The sequence below is a fragment of the Arachis hypogaea genome, chromosome 4, assembly GCF_003086295.3.
Source record: "Arachis hypogaea cultivar Tifrunner chromosome 4, arahy.Tifrunner.gnm2.J5K5, whole genome shotgun sequence".
Taxonomy (NCBI): Eukaryota; Viridiplantae; Streptophyta; class Magnoliopsida; order Fabales; family Fabaceae; genus Arachis; species Arachis hypogaea.
In genome coordinates, this window is record NC_092039.1 from 120591676 (window position 1) to 120610631 (window position 18956).

General features: G+C 31.5%; 1 protein-coding gene across 1 annotated transcript; it reads right to left on the reverse strand.

Moving 5' to 3' along the window:
- Nucleotides 1-8571: 8571 nt before the first annotated feature.
- LOC112797647 (cyclin-U4-1) lies at nucleotides 8572-10383 on the reverse strand. Its single transcript, XM_025840693.3, has 2 exons — nucleotides 9977-10383; nucleotides 8572-9022 (listed from the first exon to the last, which is right to left on the reverse strand). Exons 1-2 carry the CDS (start codon nucleotides 10312-10314, stop codon nucleotides 8719-8721), a joined length of 642 nt encoding a protein of 213 aa, XP_025696478.1. The 5' UTR covers nucleotides 10315-10383; the 3' UTR covers nucleotides 8572-8718.
- Nucleotides 10384-18956: the final 8573 nt, after the last annotated feature.

The following is an 18956-nucleotide window of genomic DNA, read 5'->3' on the forward strand; positions in this document are numbered from 1 at the left end:
AAACATATATAGTGTCGGTTCCTCATTTAATCATTCACTTTTAGTTGAATTAAATTAAAATAGAAATGCAAAGCTCCCAAACTTAGCGTCGGCATTGAAAATTATTAGAAGAGGCTGAGCTGTAAATAGAATAGGAATAAGTGAGTTCGGCTAACTCGTAAATCAACTCCAATTCAATTTATTAACAACTTACAAATTATATACATTATTTATTATAAAAATTTGCGTTAATATATATTATTTATTTTATATTTTTAGTTTATGCTAATATGTCTATATTTATTTTATTTAAATTTGATCATGAATTTAAATAAGTTTATGAATTTATGGTATGAAGAAAATCTCATGCCCTAAGCTTTTCAAGCTGTGATGTTGATGGTTTGATGAATCAGAAGGGATTAAGAGAGGGAGAGAGATAGGTTCTTCTCATTGTTGGAGAGAATAAAAAATCCCCCTTAGAAAATATTTGTTGAGTTATTACACCTTATATACTATGTACTTTTTTTTATGTACTCTCACTAAAAAATAATTACAATGGTAAACCTATTATTGATAAAGAAATAATCTAGGTAACACCCTCCCGCAAGCTAGAATTGTGTAAATCTAACAATCCTAGCTTGGAAACATTGGCAAGAAAGGACCCGGTGGCAGAGCTTTGGTAAGAAAATCAGCAAGTTGATCCTTGGAACGAACTGGCATAAGATGAATGAGACCAGACAAATGCTTTTCACGAACAATATGGCAGTCCACTTCAATGTGTTTAGTTCTTTCATGAAAAATGGGATTATTGGCAATGTGAATGGCTGACTGGTTGTCACAAAATAGAGTGATAGACTTTTGAAGCGGCAAGCCAATGAAATCCATTAAGAAAGATAACCAACTAGCTTCACAAGTGGCAACAGCAAGAGACCTATATTCAGCTTCTGCAGAGGACTTGGCAACTGTGGTTTGCTTTTTACTCTTTCAGCTAATGAGCGAGTTCCCAAGCATGAAGCAATAACCGGAAATGGAGCGACGAGTATCGGCACAGGTAGCCCAGTCAGCATCGGCAAATCCAGTGAGATGCAGATTAGAAGTAGAGGAGAAGAAGAGACCAGTTGCAGGTCGGCCTTTTAAATATCGGAGTACACGAAAAGCAGCCTGTAGGTGAGAAGTTGTTGCACAGTCCAAAAATTGGCTCAAACGTCCCACAGCATAAGAGATATCGGGTCTAGTATTTGTGAGGTAAAGGAGTCGGCCGATGAGCTGTCTGTAAACAGTGTTGTCTGTTAAAATGGTACCTGATTCCTTTGAAAGTTTCTGACTATAATCAAATGGAGTAGAGAGAGGCTTGCAATCTAGATAACCAAAATCTCTGAGAAGGTCCATGGTGTACTTCCGCTGATAAATGTGAATTCCAGAGTTAGAGCGTGCTACTTCCATTCCCAAGAAGTATTTGAGATCACCAAGATCCTTTATTTTGAATTTGTCATCCAAATCTTGCTTGATGGAATTGATTTCACCAATGTCATTCCCGGTTAAAACCAAGTCATCAACATATACTAGAATGGCAGTAAAGCTTTGAGATTGTTTCTTAATGAAGAGTGAATGATCATAAAAAAACTGCTTATAACCAGCATCCACAAGAGTCTGAGTGAGTTTAATGTTCCATTGCCTGCTTGCTTGCTTAAGCCCATATAGAGATTTTTGCAATTTACAAACCAAACCTGGTTGTGACACAGCCAAACCGGGTAGTATCTTCATATAAACTTCTTTGTCCAAATCTCCATGAAGGAAGGCAGTGTTGACATCCAGCTGTTTCAAATGCCATTTCTTTGCCGCTGCTAATGCTAACATTACTCGTAGGGTAGTCATTTTGACAACTGGACTAAAAGTATCACCATAATCTACTCCTTGCACTTGAGTGAATCCTTTTGCAACTAGCCTCGCTTTGTGCCTTTCTATGGTGCCATTGGGATTGAATTTTACCCGAAAAACCCATTTGCAACCCACAGCCTTCTTGTCTTTTGGGAGTTCAGTGAGACACCAAGTTCTGTTCTGATCTAGAGCTGTCAATTCATCTTGTATTGCCTTTCTCCAACATTCATGTGCAGTCGCTTCCTCATAAGTGCTAGGTTCTTGATTTGAGGTGATGGCTAGAGAAAGTGACTTATATTTCGGGCTTAGTTTATCATATGACAAGTGTTGTGAGATAGGATATAAAGAGTTAGAGTTGGAAACATTGCTAGAGTGAGCTGTGTGGGTTGTCATACAATGATAGTCCTTCAAATAAGCAAGCGGTTTCTTGACTCTTTCAGACTTTCTAGTAATGCAGTCATGTGTGATGTCAGAGTGTTGTGATGCAGGTGCATTATTAGTGTGTGGTGTGGTAATGGGTGCAATGGTGTGTGAGGAAATTGGTGAGTGCATTGAGCTTGAGAAATGCTCATTTGAATCTATGAGTGTGGTATGTGTGGGTGATTGCAAATGATGTGTGGATGGTGTATCATATTGAAAAAGATCAATGCATTGTGGAGTACGAATGGGCACTACAGAAATGTCAGTGCTAGTGGAATGTAAAAATGGAAAATGAGTTTCATAAAAAATTACATTTCTGGATATGAAAATTTCCTTTGATTTTAAATCAATAAGTCGAAAACCCTTTGTTCCTAATTTAAAACCAAGAAAAGCTGTTTTTCTTGCTCTTGGGTCTAATTTTGTTCTTGAATTTGTTAATGTGGAGGCATATGCAAGAGAACCAAATACTCTTAAATATGAAAGGTCAGGTAAGTTGCCATACAAAAGCTTATAAGGACTAGCATTATTCAGGTTAGTGCTGGGCAACCTATTAATTAGGTGAATGGCGTGAGCAACTGCGTATTGCCAAAAACAATGTGGAATTCCTGATTGAAATAGCAGTGCTCTAGCAACACCTAAAATATGTTGGTGTTTTCTCTCTACAATCCCGTTTTGCTCTGGTGTTTCTACACAAGAAGTTTGGTGTAAAATTCCAGTTGATGCAAAAAAGGATTTTAGAGTGAATTCTGGCCCATTGTCGGTCCTTATACACTTAACTTGTTTTTCAAAATGTACTCTGACAAAATTCACAAAATTAATAACCAATTGTGATGCTTCAGATTTGGTTTTCATAAAAAAAAATCCAAGTGAATTTGCTCTTACCATCCACCACAGTCAAAAAATACCTATGTCCTTCATTGGAAGGGACAGAAATAGGACCCCAGATATCCATATGAACTAAATCAAAACAATCTTTTATTTTAGTTGTACTAAGATTAAAAGATAATTTCTTTTGTTTTGCAAAATGACATGAATCACAAGGAAATTTTGAAGTAATACTATCTATAAAAGGATAATACTTCTTTCAGAAAAATCAATTTATGCATGGGTATGTGTCCTAATCTAAGATGCCAAATGTTGTTGTGCTCACTGTGTGAAGGTGTGGTGGGATGAGTAGTAGTAGTAGTTACCGCCAATGAAGCTTGCTTTGTTGGAAGAGGGAGAAAATGAGAGAATTCTGGTTCTCTACTCATTGTATATAACCCTTCTATACACTCAGCAATGCCAATCATTTTTGATGTGGATCTATCTTGTATCTCACAACACTTATCATTGATTAACAATTGACAATGTAAGTTTGAGGTTAACTTTGACACAGATATCAATTTAAAATCAAAAGAAGGAATGTATAAAACATTTTTGAGAAAAAAATTTTTAGAGAATGTGATTGTGCCAATGATGGTGCTAACAGTTTTGGTTCCATTTGGCAATATCACATTGATTGGATCAATATTTTGAAAACATGCAAAATCTTTTAAATCAAAAGTCACATGATCTGTTGCACCGGAATCAATGATCCATAGTGCAGATTTTGGAGTGATAATGCTCATAATTCTCGCATTAAAATGTAATGCAATGGTTTTACCTGGAGTGGAAGTGTGAATAGAATTAGTCAAAATTTGATTTGCATTATGAGGTTGTTGCTGCACACTTTTGTCTTTGATCAACTCTAACAAGGCAAATCTTTGCTCTGGAGTGAATCCAGATCTTGATATTCCAATGTTCTCTTGGAGACAATTGAGCTGGAATTGTTTGTCACTGAGTATATCATCATGCCCCTCAGTGATCACGTGATTGATGGTGGTGTTATGTTGCTGCCATTGGTAGAAGTGGGAGGAGTACCCATGCTTCTTATAGCATACATCTTCTATGTGACCTTGCTTGTTGCAATGAGAGCAAGCCAATGTAGCTCCACGACCTCTGCAATGGGAGGATCTGTTTGCCATTTTGAGAAATCAATGAATCACAGAGTAATAGGGATTCAGATCTTCTTCCTTCCAACTCGTTGATCGGAACAGCTATGTTCACCAAGAAAGAATCTTGCGAAATAGCCTCTCATCAAACTCTATTGGATGAGTTTGAAGGAAGAGGTAAGAATGGGGGAAAGAAAATGTCGAAAGAAAAATTAGGGATAGAAAGAGAATGGCAAAATTGGATTGATCTCAATTCACAACTTTTTTTTTTTTATTCACAGCTTGGTTGCTCTCCACGCTCACCGCACCATGAAGAAAATCTCATGCCCTAAACTGTTCAAGCTGTGATGTTGATGGTTTGATGAATCAGAAGGGATTAAGAGAGGGAGAGAGATAGGTTCTTCTCATTGTTGGAGAGAATGAAAAATCCCCCTTAGAAAATATTTGTTGAGTTATTACACCTTATATACTATGTACTTTTTTTTATGTACTCTCACTAAAAAATAATTACAATTGTAAACCTATTATTGATAAAGAAATAATCTAAGTAACATGGTAAATTTAACTTAAACTTTACAATTCTATATGATTGTAAACGAGTCAAATTGTAAATCGAATTCAATTTTCATAAAATAAATTTAACTTTGACTAGGATTTACTCAATTCGCCTTGCTTTCATCTCAAGTTGTATGTTATTAGTAGCATGAAAATGTATAAAAATTATGGAGTTGTTAAAATTAAAACTTAAATACTATTGAATATGATTGATAATAAGTACAGCAATTTAAGTTTTCTTTTTCTTTACCTTTAAAATAATTTTTTATTTAATTATTCTTTTAGTTCTATAATTTTACTAAATTTATAATTAAATTTTTGTATTTTTTTAATTAGGTTCTTACATTACTGTTTTTAATTAGTTTTGAAATAATTAGATTTTTTTATATTAAAAATATATGATCAAAGATTTAGTTAAATTCTTGATTTAAAATAGTTTTAATTTGTAAAAAAAATTCTGTTGATTTTAATATTTTTATATTAACAAAAATTTAATTATAAAATTAAAAATAATATAAAGACTAATTTAAAAAAAATATATAATAATTTAATTATAAATTTAATAAAATTATAAAAACTAACAAATAATTAATTTTTTTTTATAAATACATTCTGTAGATATTTTTATTCAATATCCACAAAAAGATTTTTTATATGGGTCATGAATTTTAAATCTAAAAAATAGATTGGTGTCAACCATTCTAAATAGCAAAGAAGAAGAAGAAGAAAAAAGGGAAACCGACCAAACAGTGAAGCTTTGTGGTTGTGCCGGCAGTCCAAATAACACTTTGTAACTTTGGTTTCTTTCTCTCTCCACCACCAACCATAAATTCTGGTTCTCTATTATTGCACATGTTCTTTCCTTCTCTTCTCATCAATCAACACTTACACACAAACAACTGTCAATTACCACAATCTGTCTTCCCTAGCCAATAAATTAATTTAATTAATTAAAATAAAAAACACAAACAAACAAATAAATACATCAAATTAAAATGGTACCTCTTAATGTACTGTGCACATCATTCTTTTGTCCCCTTTCGGCCAAACTGGCTTATGTACCCACCAAAATAAATATTTACTACAAAATTAAGCACGTTACAATTTTTTGTTTGGATAATATTAGATTGAAAAAGTATATCCAACCAAGAAGTTGTGAGACAAAAACTAAACAAAATTACATTAACTTATATTAATAATTAATTTTAAATTTTTTAAATTTTAAATTTAAAAAATTTAAAATTAATTAAGTAAACCTAATTAAAATATATAAAAGTCTTTCTCTTCTCTCTCACATTAACCTACCTACCTCCGACAATCACACACATATCTCTCTTTCTTACCAATGCTGATGGAAGCGCTGCTGACTTCCATCCTCTCCGCGACGCCCTCAACAAGCGCATCCAAGACAATTGCTTCAACACGAAGTCCACCTTTGACTTCGTCACCGACGAAACCTCCTCTTCCCTCCTCAACCACGCGCCTCTACAAGCTCCAGCGCGTCGATGACGCGCTCCAAGTCATCGAATATATGGCACGTACCGACGCCGGAGGCTGCCGCCCCAGTGCGACCACCTTCCATCCCATCTTGAACATCCTAACGCGCCAAAAAACCATAGACCATGCGCAGCGCGTGGTGAATTTCATGTCCACGCTTGGCATTAATGGCCTCGAGAAGATCGTTCTCAAAGAAGTTCGTGGCTTCTCCGCGGAGGTCATCATTCATTCTCATCAATCCAATCCATTCTCACATGCATTGTGTGTGTTTTTCTTAATATAATACAATATGCATCTTGATGATGATACATGTATATTTGTACGGAGGTCAGGTTATATCTTGAAAGAATGAACTTGGATAAGAATTGCTATTTGTCAATATTAATTATAAAAAAACATTCATTGAATATGAAAAAAAACATCCTAATACTTAACAAAAGAAACATCTAATTATATTTTAGCAAAAATAATTAAATGTCTATAAAATTTAAAAAAATATAAAAAAGAATCCAATTATATTTTAGCAAAAATAATTAAATATCTATAAAATTTAAAAAAATATGAAATTTTTAAAAAAAATAGACATTCACATTTGTAATACAAAAAAATTTAAAAAATATATAAAAGAACATCTATTTAGTATGAAAAAGAAACATTCTGATACTTAGCAGAAAAAACATCCATATATATTAACTCATAGAAATTTTGAATTCACCCAAAGATATTTAGCTGATTTTTGGCTAATACCTTTTGGTTCCTAGCATTGCTCTATTGTTCTATTAATTTTAGTGCATCATGTACTATAATAACCTAATGGTATATAAGATTATTTCAATCATGGTAGTTTTTTAAATTTTTTGGGTAAAATATATTTTTGTTTTTAAAATTTATCAAAAATTTTAAAAATATTTTTAACTTTTATTTTATTTTAATTTTATTTTTAAAATTTTTTATTTATATCAAATATATTTCTGATAATTAAATTTTTAAAAAGTTTAAGATCAATCCAATAATAATATATGACAATTAAATATATCCTAGATAACTAAATTTTCAATTTTACCTTGTAAAATTATTGCTAAATTAGTCTTAAATTTTTTAAAAAATTAACCGTGAGGATATTTTGATGCAATTCGAAAATTTTTAGAACAAAATAAAATTTAAAAATATTTTTAAAATTTTTAACTTCAAGAACAAAAAATATGTTTTATTCTTATTTTTTTTATTAATTATATCCCAAGTAGTAGTTCAGTTGGTGTAGGGGTGCATAGACCCGACCCGGTCCCGAATACTTTAGGGGCTAATTTGGTGTGATTTCATTTGGTTTAGAGCCGGGTAAGGTCTCAAGAATAAACCCGGTCATTATTTCGGGTCGGGTTCGGGCTATAGCTCGAGTCACCCGAAGTCGGCCCGATCATCATACACAATTAATATTTTGTGTTATTAGTGATGGATCATGACTATTTTTATGTGGAATTTAAGTATTGTAAACATTAATATTTGTGTTATTAGTCATTATAAGACTATAAGTTAATGTTTTATGTTTAGAATGCATATGACTTTAGACTAATGCATAATATTGTGTTATTTGTATTGATTTAAATATTTGGTATTATTAGACAATATTATTATTGATTGTGGTTTTACTTTAGTATTGATTGTGGTTATGCTTTAATTTTAAAGAAGGGTTGGTTCTTGTTATATTTTTCTAAGTGAATTTTACTATGTTAAATAATGGTTGGAGTCTTGAAAATTTGGATATTTTTACATGCTAGCTTACAAGAAGGTATCAACGTAATGTAATGTTAACGGTCCGGTTTTCACCCGGTATAATTGTAGCTCAAAAGTGTATTAGTTTCATCGGGTCTAGGGTCGGATTCGGGTCTAATAAATAGATCCGATGTATATTTTGGGTCATGTCTAGGTCCCATCAAACTCGGCTTCATCCGATGCATGTGCACTCCTAAGTTGGTGTATGTTTCTAAATTTCTTTCCTTTTATTTACATTACAATAACAAAAACAATGCAATTGCAAATTGTCTTTAAAAATTCCAATAGTGGATAAGAAGATACAACGAATTAAATTATTATTATACTCAGACTTTTCTAGCCAGACTGTAAAGAAGAGACAACAATTATCTGTACATTGCCAAGAATGCTTCATACAAGAAATTCAGAGATGCAAAAAGAGTTAAAAAATATACTATTAAATTTGGTAAAAGATAAAAAAGAAGAAAGAATTGGATAGAGAATGTGAGAAGTAAGCAAATTAGCAAAGTAGTCCACAACTAAATTATAATTAATTTTTGCCAATATGTAATTGCATTGTCACACTACTACATCTTCAACTACAACTAACCAATATACTACATACTACACAAGCATTGAGAAAATGCATGAAAATAAAATTAAAATATCAAACAGCTAATTGTTGTTGTTGTTGTTGCTGCTGCTGCTGATTTTGATGGGAAGATTCATCATCATTGAAGCACAAATGGGTTTTTAGAGATTTTCCTAAACTTAGGGAAGAAGAATTTTCAAAATCCAGCTGAGGTTGCATCATAAGCATTTCTTTTTGGAGATGGCCACAATATGCTTGGAATGTGCCAGGTGTCACATTTAAATGGAACCCTAAACCAAATAAGAAGTCAACCTCAAGAAAGTTCATCTCTATTGTGGTGATTCCTCCAACTTTTGCATAGTAAGCATTGTTGTAGTACCTGTTGATTTCAAATCACATGGTGAGCAATTGTTGAATAAAAAAAATGATCTTTGTAAAGTAATTATATGCAAAAAGTAAATAAATAAATAGTTGGTAATTATAGTAAAAAAAGTTATCAATTTTAAAAAGTAGAAAAGAAAATAAAGTTGAAAAAGATAATAAACGAGTTCCACACTATAATTGTATATTTATAAAAAAAATGTCAGATAATATTTTAATTGTAGAAATGTCAAATTTAATTTGTTGTTGAATAGAATGTGATTTTTTTTTATATTTTATTTTTAAGTTAAGATATTAGCATGCCAACCATTAATGATATAATTTGTCCCTTTTAAGTTGGATGTCTCTATGCTAATTCAACTCCAAAATTATATATATATGTTTATATTTAATTTGAGAATTTGATAAATCATTGTACACAAAAGGTAGATGCTAGGGTGCATGCAATAAAATGGTGGGGTCACATGGGTGGGTTGTCTCTGTCTAATGGTAATCCAGCCTGGACATATGGTATTATTCACAAGAAACATTATATTCTTTAAACAAGCAAGGTCTTTATCAAATTTACAAGTTTGTGTTATATAATTATGGTAGAAAATAAAAAATTCAATAAGTTTTGATTAATAGGGTAACAAAATGCAAGATCTATCTATGCCTTTTCAGAGTAAAAAGAATGATGTGTAAAATTTCATGGATAATATCTTACTATATATATATAATTTTATTATTAATTATTATTTTTACCTTAATGCCAAAAACATCTTTAGAGTTGAAATAATTCAAAATCTAACATTGAGAAACAAGGATTTTCAAAACACATGCTTTCATATGATTAGGTGTATCTAATAACTAACACCATCAAATTAAATCTTAAAAAGAAAAAAAATTAAAGAAAGTGCTAAACTTGATCATCCAATAATTCATGATTAACATTAATAATTAAGATACTTACATGTCATCCATGAATTTAGCAGCTACCATAACACTGGTAATTAGTAACCTATGAACATTGAAGGAGTTGATTGGCAAAGAGGGTTGTCTCTGAGTGAATCGATCAAGATAAACATATGCAACAATGTAGCAAGAAGGACTACAATTTGCATACTTGAAAATCCTCTCAAGGTAGCTCTGAATTGATATAGTTGGTCTTGTTAATCCATGGAAGACAGAGATCTTCTGATGCAAGAGTTGTTGCTGGTTATGATCATTGGATTCAGCTACCCTTTTGAGCAGAGAAGAGAGGAAAGCTACCACCTTTGGCATCACACTTGGATTCTCAAGCTCTGCCATGGATGCTGATAGGCCAATTCTCAGTTAGGTACAGGAATGCTTGGAATTTTGATGTCTGGTAGTGTGGTTATATATATATATATATATATATATATATATATATATATATATATATATATATATATACACATAAAAGTTTTATGTAAAGTAAAACTAGTGATATATAAGGTTGTTAATGGTTGGTACTTTTCTTGGCCAAAATGCCCCTTTGTAATTTAAATTAGGACAGTGCTATTGGGACAACAAAAACATGTCCAACAAATTATTATTAAAATACTTAATTGAAAATTACTCGTATGAACATGTTTTTATATGATTTAATATGTTTGACTAAAATATTTAATATTGTTACGGTTTTAGATCGTACGTAAATAGCTCATTTAAAGACATATAGGTTCAAATAAAAAATGTATCCATCCGATTTTAAGGCGACTGCTGACTGGTAACTCTCATTCTTAATCCTTTTTCAATATTACGAATAGTTCTAGATTAGATAAGATATAATACATGTTCATATCAACTAACTTGGGTTGGTCGAGTGGTCAGCTCACTCGTCCGCTTAAGCAAGTGTCCTGCCTTGTGCATGCAGCAACTCATTGGTCAGCGACAGACCCTTAAATAAAGCTCAGATTCGCGACGAATTAGTCCTTAACCTGTCGGGTTGGAGGATACCGTTTTGGATAAACCAAAAAAATAATAATACATGTTCATATCTCAATTATCATTTTTATATGAAAATATCTTCTATAAACAATGATCAAATTATAATACATGCTTTAATTATTCTTTCTGTGAATTTTATTTTTGTTTCTACTTAGAAATTATAAAGTATGTCAAAAATGATCATTTTTTAAATTAAAATTACAAATTTTATACACGAATTACTAACTAAAAATTATTTAGCACAGATCAACCTTCATTAGTTATGTAAATAATACTTTTGTTTAAATTAAGACATGCAAGTTGGCATTTGTTGTGGCTTATGTCCTTTTCGGCTTAAAAAGTTTTTGGTTATTGAGTTGGGCAATGATTTTCCTTTTAATTTCAAAACTTGACTTGCAAAAGAGGGAAGGAGGGGAGGGGGTGTAGGTTGTGTTTATTGTGAATTTTGATGTCTCTTTCTTGCAAAATAAAACTAAATAGTGGTTTTCCGGTGATTAATTTTTTGACAATGGAGATGGTATTCCATACCATCATGTGATTACATGTGAGAAATTTGAGAATGTAATGTAAAGGGTCCCACTTTTTAGGGGGACCTTAGCATGTGTTTTGATTCTAGTACAAGTGGGTAACATAACATGGATTTGCTATGTTGTTGGTCCATAGCAAATAGTATATATATGCTACTTTTATTTTGTTCCTACTTCTTTGCACACCCCTAAACGAAAGAACAAATGAAGATAATAAAGCTATTCCTTTGGGTTTTCAAACATTGGTTCATGTGATCCTAATCAATTTTCTAGCTTCAATAATAAAGTTGCTCACTATTCTTTTAAGGCTTATCAAGGGATCTAACCTTGATTAGATTAAGAGATTTGGCATCTAATTAAAGGATAAGAAGTAAGAGTTCATTACTTTGCTTACTTGTAGCTAGGTATTAACTTGTGAGTAATTGTGAAGTACACTCACAATAACTTACATCTTGCAATTAATATTGAGAATTCAAGGTTGCTTTTTATTTATTTTTTTAAATTTTATTCAAGGTTGCCTCATATAAATTTTATTATTTTTACAGTTCTTTTATAAAATCTTAAAAAACAAACAATAAAAACGCAAACTACATACGCTCAAATATATTTATTTTCTATTTAGAATATACTAGATATAAAAAATGTTTGATAATAAAAAAAAATTAGTAAAAAATAATTACCATAACTTGTCTTATTTAATGAATATCAAATAAGATAATTTTAATTTTTTTTGTCTCTCTAATATTACCAATCTAACTTCAAAACAATGACTAGCTAATTTATTTATTGAGATAAAAGGTTTTGACCACAATTTTTTCTTACATATCACTATATATTAACTATCCAAATATATTAGGTCTTATGATTATTTGTAACATTCTCTAGGGACACACAAAATGATCTGAATTAATCATCAATGTGAAACATTAAATTGATGACTGAGTCTCAAATTTGGTACCTGAAATCAAATAGTAGATTACAAGGAAGCAAGTGGTTATGATAAAAAGTACAGCTAGAATGAGATGGAATTTGCTTGCAAATGATACATAACCCAGTTGGAATAATTGGCTGTAATTGGAAATAGAAAATGGAGCATTTTACTTTTTTGCATGTACTTTCTGTGTATCTAACGTGCTACGTACATCAAGAAAACTAGTAAAACATATTTTTGAATTTTGACCCACATCCTCATATTATATATATATTGGGAGACTTAATTTATTTTTTAATATTTAAATATATATTAAAAAAATATAATATAAAATTTAATTTTTAAAAAAATAAAAATTAGTTGTTATCTAATTTGATAGACAAGTATTTCTTTCACTTGCCAAAGGTAATCAACGACCCCGGCAAAAAAATGATTAATTGTTTCTCATGCTATGAAAATAAAAAGAAATAAATAAATAATTCTTTTAATACCAACATGAAGACAAAGCTAGTCTTTGAGTAACAGCTATCCATATCTACTTTTTTGTAAACAAAATCCATCAAATAATTATTTATATAAGAATATAAGAAACAAGATCTTCTACATAGGCATGTTAAATTTAGTAAACTTTTAATTAAAAAGGGTGAAGTGTTATTAGTTGATTTGACGAGTCACTAATCTGAAGTCTGAACAGCTAGATTAAGTTGTAGGAGGTGCTGGAAAAGTAACCAATGTCACATTTGTGTGAATGGAATAAAGACCAAGATTCTGTAACCATTAATTGATTATAAATGCTTATAAATTATAATTGATTGAACATTTGAAGAAAAGTGAAGCCATATTGAAGAAAAGCTAGCAAAACATTTAAATGCTTATAAATTATAATTGATTGAACATTTGAACTGCAATTATTCTTTAAATTATAACTTGCAAATTGTAAATGATTTAAATAGTATGTACGAGATTCTAATCAAACTTTATTTACCGCTAATGAACTAGAAAAAAAACCTTACCTCTAAGGATAAAGTATTATTTTAACTTTCAGGTTTCGATTAAATTCTAGTTTTATTGAGGTAATATTTAAATTGGCTCTGAAATTGTATTCATGTTTTATTTTACTTATTTGATCTTTAATTTTGTATTCATAACTCATATTAGTCTATAACTTTGTTTTTATTACAGAATTAGTAATGACATGTTGAGATTGATTGATGATTATCACATTAAACTCTCTAATGACTACGTAACAATTAAATTTTTTTTATAACAATTTGCTTACTATAAAGCTCTTAAAATCTTTAAGTGAAATTTAGAATTTTAAAGGTTTTATAAGGAATAAATTGAGGTAAAAAAAATTTAATTGTCATATTATGTAGTTATTAAAGAGTTTAGTGTGACAATTGTCAATCTATCTCAATATGTTATTGACTATTCTATAGTAAAAATAAGAACAAGGACTAATGTGAGTTAGAAATGCCAAATTCAAAAACCAAGTTGAGTAAATAAAAATTTTAAAAGTACAAGTATAACTTTAGAAGGCCAATATGAGTATTAACTCATTGGTATCGTACTTAATATTTTAATACATCTTATTTTTATTTCAATGTTTATTTTGTTTTATTTTATCTTTTTATCAAAATTAATTTTTTTCTAAAAATATTATTTATTATTATTATTATTATTATTATTATTATTATTATTATTATTATTATTATTATTATTATTATTATTATTATTATTATTATTATTATTATTATTATTATTCTACTCACACTTTTATTTTCAACTCACTAAAACTATTATACTATGATTTTTGTCATTATTTAAAAGAAAATTACAAAGGAGGAAATGATATTTTTGAAAGAAAAAATTTAATTTTAACCAGAAAAATAAATAAAAATAAATAAGACGTTTGTAATAAAGATAGTAAATTTTACACATTAAAAATAAAATTAGAATTTTATCTAAATATTAAAGATAAAACGGCACATTATCCTGCTTTTAATGAGCTCATACCAACAACCACATATATAATTCATACAAAGTTTGGTACTCAATCCAAGTATTGAATTGGAAGTACCAAGTACCAAGTGCAATGTAAGGTTAAGGTTAAGGCAGAACACCTTATTATTGAATTACATAGGAAACACACAATCTCATGTCTCACATGAGAGATTTGTATACTCATATTGAAGTGAAGGGCATATTTTTATGATCACCTGAGTCAGAAAAGTGCTTAACGTTTTTCCTGCTTCTCACTTCTTTAAATTCTCTCAATGGCTTCAGTTGGAACTTTTTATTATCTATGATATAGACATTGCTTTTATTGAACATAATAATAATAATAATAGGTAAATATTTCAATGACGATGTTTTTACAAGAAGATCACATTGTGAATCAATCAAATATATTCCGTCAAAGCTTTCTTCTTTTGCAGAAGAACTTAATTGGGTCTCAGCTGAATTACGATTTCTCTTCATGACTTTCTTCCCTCTGACCTCTTTCTCATGGAGGGCCTTATCAACACGCTCAGATTCTTCTTCTTCTTTATCCATGTGGCGCTTGTTGAGCCTGTATTTTAATTTTTAGAAATACCACTGAACAGAAAAGCGTAGATGAGAAATATACCGGTGGCTGATGCATGCAGGATTTCTCATCAATTGAGCAGACAACTAGAGTAGTCGCAGGATCATGCATGTCATAGATACGCATGCAGTTCACCCTACAAATGTCATTGTACAGTCGGTTAAATGGAAAAGACACCAACATGAAATTTTAACTTCAACAATAATTACTCGGATTTACCAGTTTTAGCTTGCTGTCTCTGATAAGCAAAAAACTTCAGTGACTGAAACAATACGCCATCAAAGATTCCACGCCTACCTGTATTTGTTTAGCATAATTTTTTTTCTTAGCGAAAAGATGGAATTTCGTTACCAAGCACTAAGTAACCACTCATCTTTATCTTTCGGAAACATTGCTAGTGCCTCTGTCGATCTCTCTATTTTCTTGCTAATCTGCAGAATCAATAAGTTTATTATAGTAGTTCCAGTAGACAAATGCAAAAGGAAAAAAAGTTAACAAAATGAGTCTCACAATCAAAGCTTTGCGCTGTTGCTCTTTCAATTGCCTCTCCAATCTATATATTTCTGCTTCCAGTTGAATATTTAAATCTGCATTGCCATTTTTTACATCCTCAAGCTTCGTTTGGATTTCCTCAAATTCTGCTAAACTTCCACTTGTACTTGTTTCTTGTTCTGCATAATCACTAGATGAAACGGCTTCATTTGCTCTCATCCGTGCAACTTCTTCAACAAGTTGGCAACTTTTAAGTTCCAATTCTCTCTCTTCCACCAAAGATGCAACATTGCTAGGAAGGAAATCGTTTCCCCTGTAGAGAATTATGTAATACTTGTTAAGCAGCAACATAACTCCCTCGGTTAGAAGCTGCATTGCAGATATCAAAGTTATACACATTTGTTTCTGATACAAAACAATTAACTACAAGATATAAAAGGATAGTCCAGTGTCCCTTCCACCAATATCAAATACTAGGCATATATAGAAGCTAATCACGAAATTATTGTTTTTTTTTTAAGTTGGTGCAAGGGATGATTTTAGCTAAATTGAATTATTACAGCCCTTACCATTATATTGAGCAAGTTTACAAGAGAGAACAACCAAAGTGATCAGTTTTTCCCCAAAAGCAAGTCAGTATAGTCAATAAATAAGATCAAACTCAATGAAGCACAGATAGCCTTATATGCATAACATCAATGACACAAGCTCAACATATACCTATTTAGTATGATGTCTTGAAACTTGCATATATTGAACAATAGATTGTCTATCAAACCTGCCTTTAGTTCCTTGGCCATCGATTCATTGTCAGTATTTGGAACTCCAAACTTGATAGCAATTTTTGCAATAAGACTCTTCTCCCACAACTTTAGGATAGCAGCAGCTAAGCCTTCTTCCTTCATAGTTCATATTAAACACACAAAATGATTTAATTGACTTTATGCATAAAGGGATAACAATGAAAGTATTTCTGAATATAGCTTTATTTTCTTTCTGAGAGCTAATATTGGTTGACAGCCAACTAATTATGATTTTCATATACATGTATTGATTCGATTCATCAATCTTCAAGCAATTACTTCTTATTACAGAGACTGCTTTTCTATGTATGATTAGTTAATATAATAGCATCAACTACTAACGTATTTGGGTGGTCTATCAAAATTGACATCAATGAGGTGGCTTGATTAAGAACCTAAGTCATATGATAGAACAAAGCTCCTCACACTGTTGAATAATTTTCATGCACAGCAAAATAAATCATTGACCACAAACCACCAACATCCAGGAGCATACCAAGGACAAAATGGACTGGCAAAGGCTTAGCAAGCTTCCTGAAGAATGTTAACTCATAATAAGTAATTTTTGCACTTGAATAAGGTGGACACAGCCTAAATGGAGGCTTAAATCCAGGAACCACTTCTGGAAATAGATCAGCATCTATTGGAAGTGGCTTGGGATACCACCAATCAACGAACCGACGTCCTAAGGCATCCAATAATCTATCAGTCTCCCTCTCATACAATGATCCACTGCAATGCACTTCTTGAATGCAAGTTGATGTGGAAGCATTATTGTTACCATTCTGGCTTGGCATGTCACTAGTATTGTTGGATTTAAATGACTCCACCATGTTCGTTTCATAAGGACTTTTAGTTTATCCATGAATATAGCGAGGATAAACCTTTGGAGAACTTGTAGAAGTCAACTGATAATTGCATCCTCGGTATACAACATGAGTATCCTTCCTACTCCAGACAACCAAACCACCAGTCTTCATCTATCCACACAGAGCAAACACTAATGTAGCCATCAGATAACATGGATGCACAACAATGACAACATGAACCATACACAATACATAATGGAAATAATTATCCAAAAGTCAAACAAGACTCAATCATACTAGAAGATTCATACAATTACTACACATATAAGAGATATTTCCTGCTTTCATATGGCAATGCTATAGCACATTCCCTTGAAATATCAAAAGTCAGTCATTACTTGTAGGTCAAACTTGCTGACATCAATTTCCGTTCTTGAACATCTATAAGTATACTAGGAAAATCCTTGGTTTAACTCTTCAACTCCCAAATTGGAAATTCTACTAAACTAAACAATTGCCTAACCAAGAAAAGAAAAAAACTTCAGAAGCAGGGAGCTTAGCCAAGATTACCCATCTTTTCCATCATTATCAGTTAATCAAAGCAAAACATGTTAACACAATGTTTCTAACATCCAGCAATATGATCATTGCAATCAATTTGTCCATTGATCGGCTCCCATAATAAATAACAGCTGGCTAGCATCCACGCTAACCATCAAACCACAGGAGGACAAGGCTGGTATTGTTGGGTGAAGGGATCAACACGTCTAGTCTCCACAGTGTTCTACATAGAAAGACTCCTATATGAGAAACTACCCTGTCAATCTGAACCTTATGTTTATTTTATTATTAAATCAAACGCTTAATAGACAAGGTATAGCAGTGTTTCAATAAAGTGCAATGGAACATGTGAAAACTTTCCAAAATATGTCTCTACTTACTAAAATAAGAAAGAAGAGAGAAATTTATCTTAAGTTCGCGTGATGGAGTTTCACTACTACTTTAGAAAAAAAACAAGGGAGAAATTTATCATTGTTTGCCCCTAAGGAGAAGCATCTTCAGAAACCGCGTCTATCAATCTTTCACCAAGTTTGGGAACAGATCATTCGATTGGGGAAACTGCATTTGTTAGCAGATGGAACAAGCGGTGCAAAGAGACATGGAACAAGCAGTGCAAGCTCACAAGAAGTCAAGTAAAACGGTAAAACACCATTCCTTGCTTTATTCTTCTTCCGAGTTTTTATCTTGTTGCCTATCATCACCATGATCAAGGTTTTCAGTAGCAGTTACAGCTTGTGATTACTTTTTTCTTGGTATACACTCAGGGAAGGCGTTCAAGTGTTCTAGAAACATTGGTGCATTATGTTCTGTTTCTTGCTACTTTGGAACTGTTGTGGAATAATAATATGCTTTACTCTTTACTGGTTTAGTATTGCAAATACTATATGTATTAATTTTGAAATGTAGGTCACAACGATGTTTGATACTATATGTATTAATTCGAACCTCCGTTTTTTTACTTCTTTGTTTAGACAAGCACAGACGCTGAAAATGTTGATCCTCTTACAACAAACATCTCATCTGAGAAAGGATTTCTACATTCTCTATGGCCAGGGATGATAGAAATGGATCCTAAAATCCGTGGCGCTCTCTTGTTTGGGGCTGTTGTGACCCAAATTCTTCACTTGGGACACATAAAGAGCACTGCCACATTGGATTTCCAAGCTAGAAACTTTTCAGACACCGAACAGAATTTTGGAGAAGCATTTTTCACATTATTACCGGAGATGGTAGATATGACCACCTTCATTGGGTGTATTTTTCTAGAGG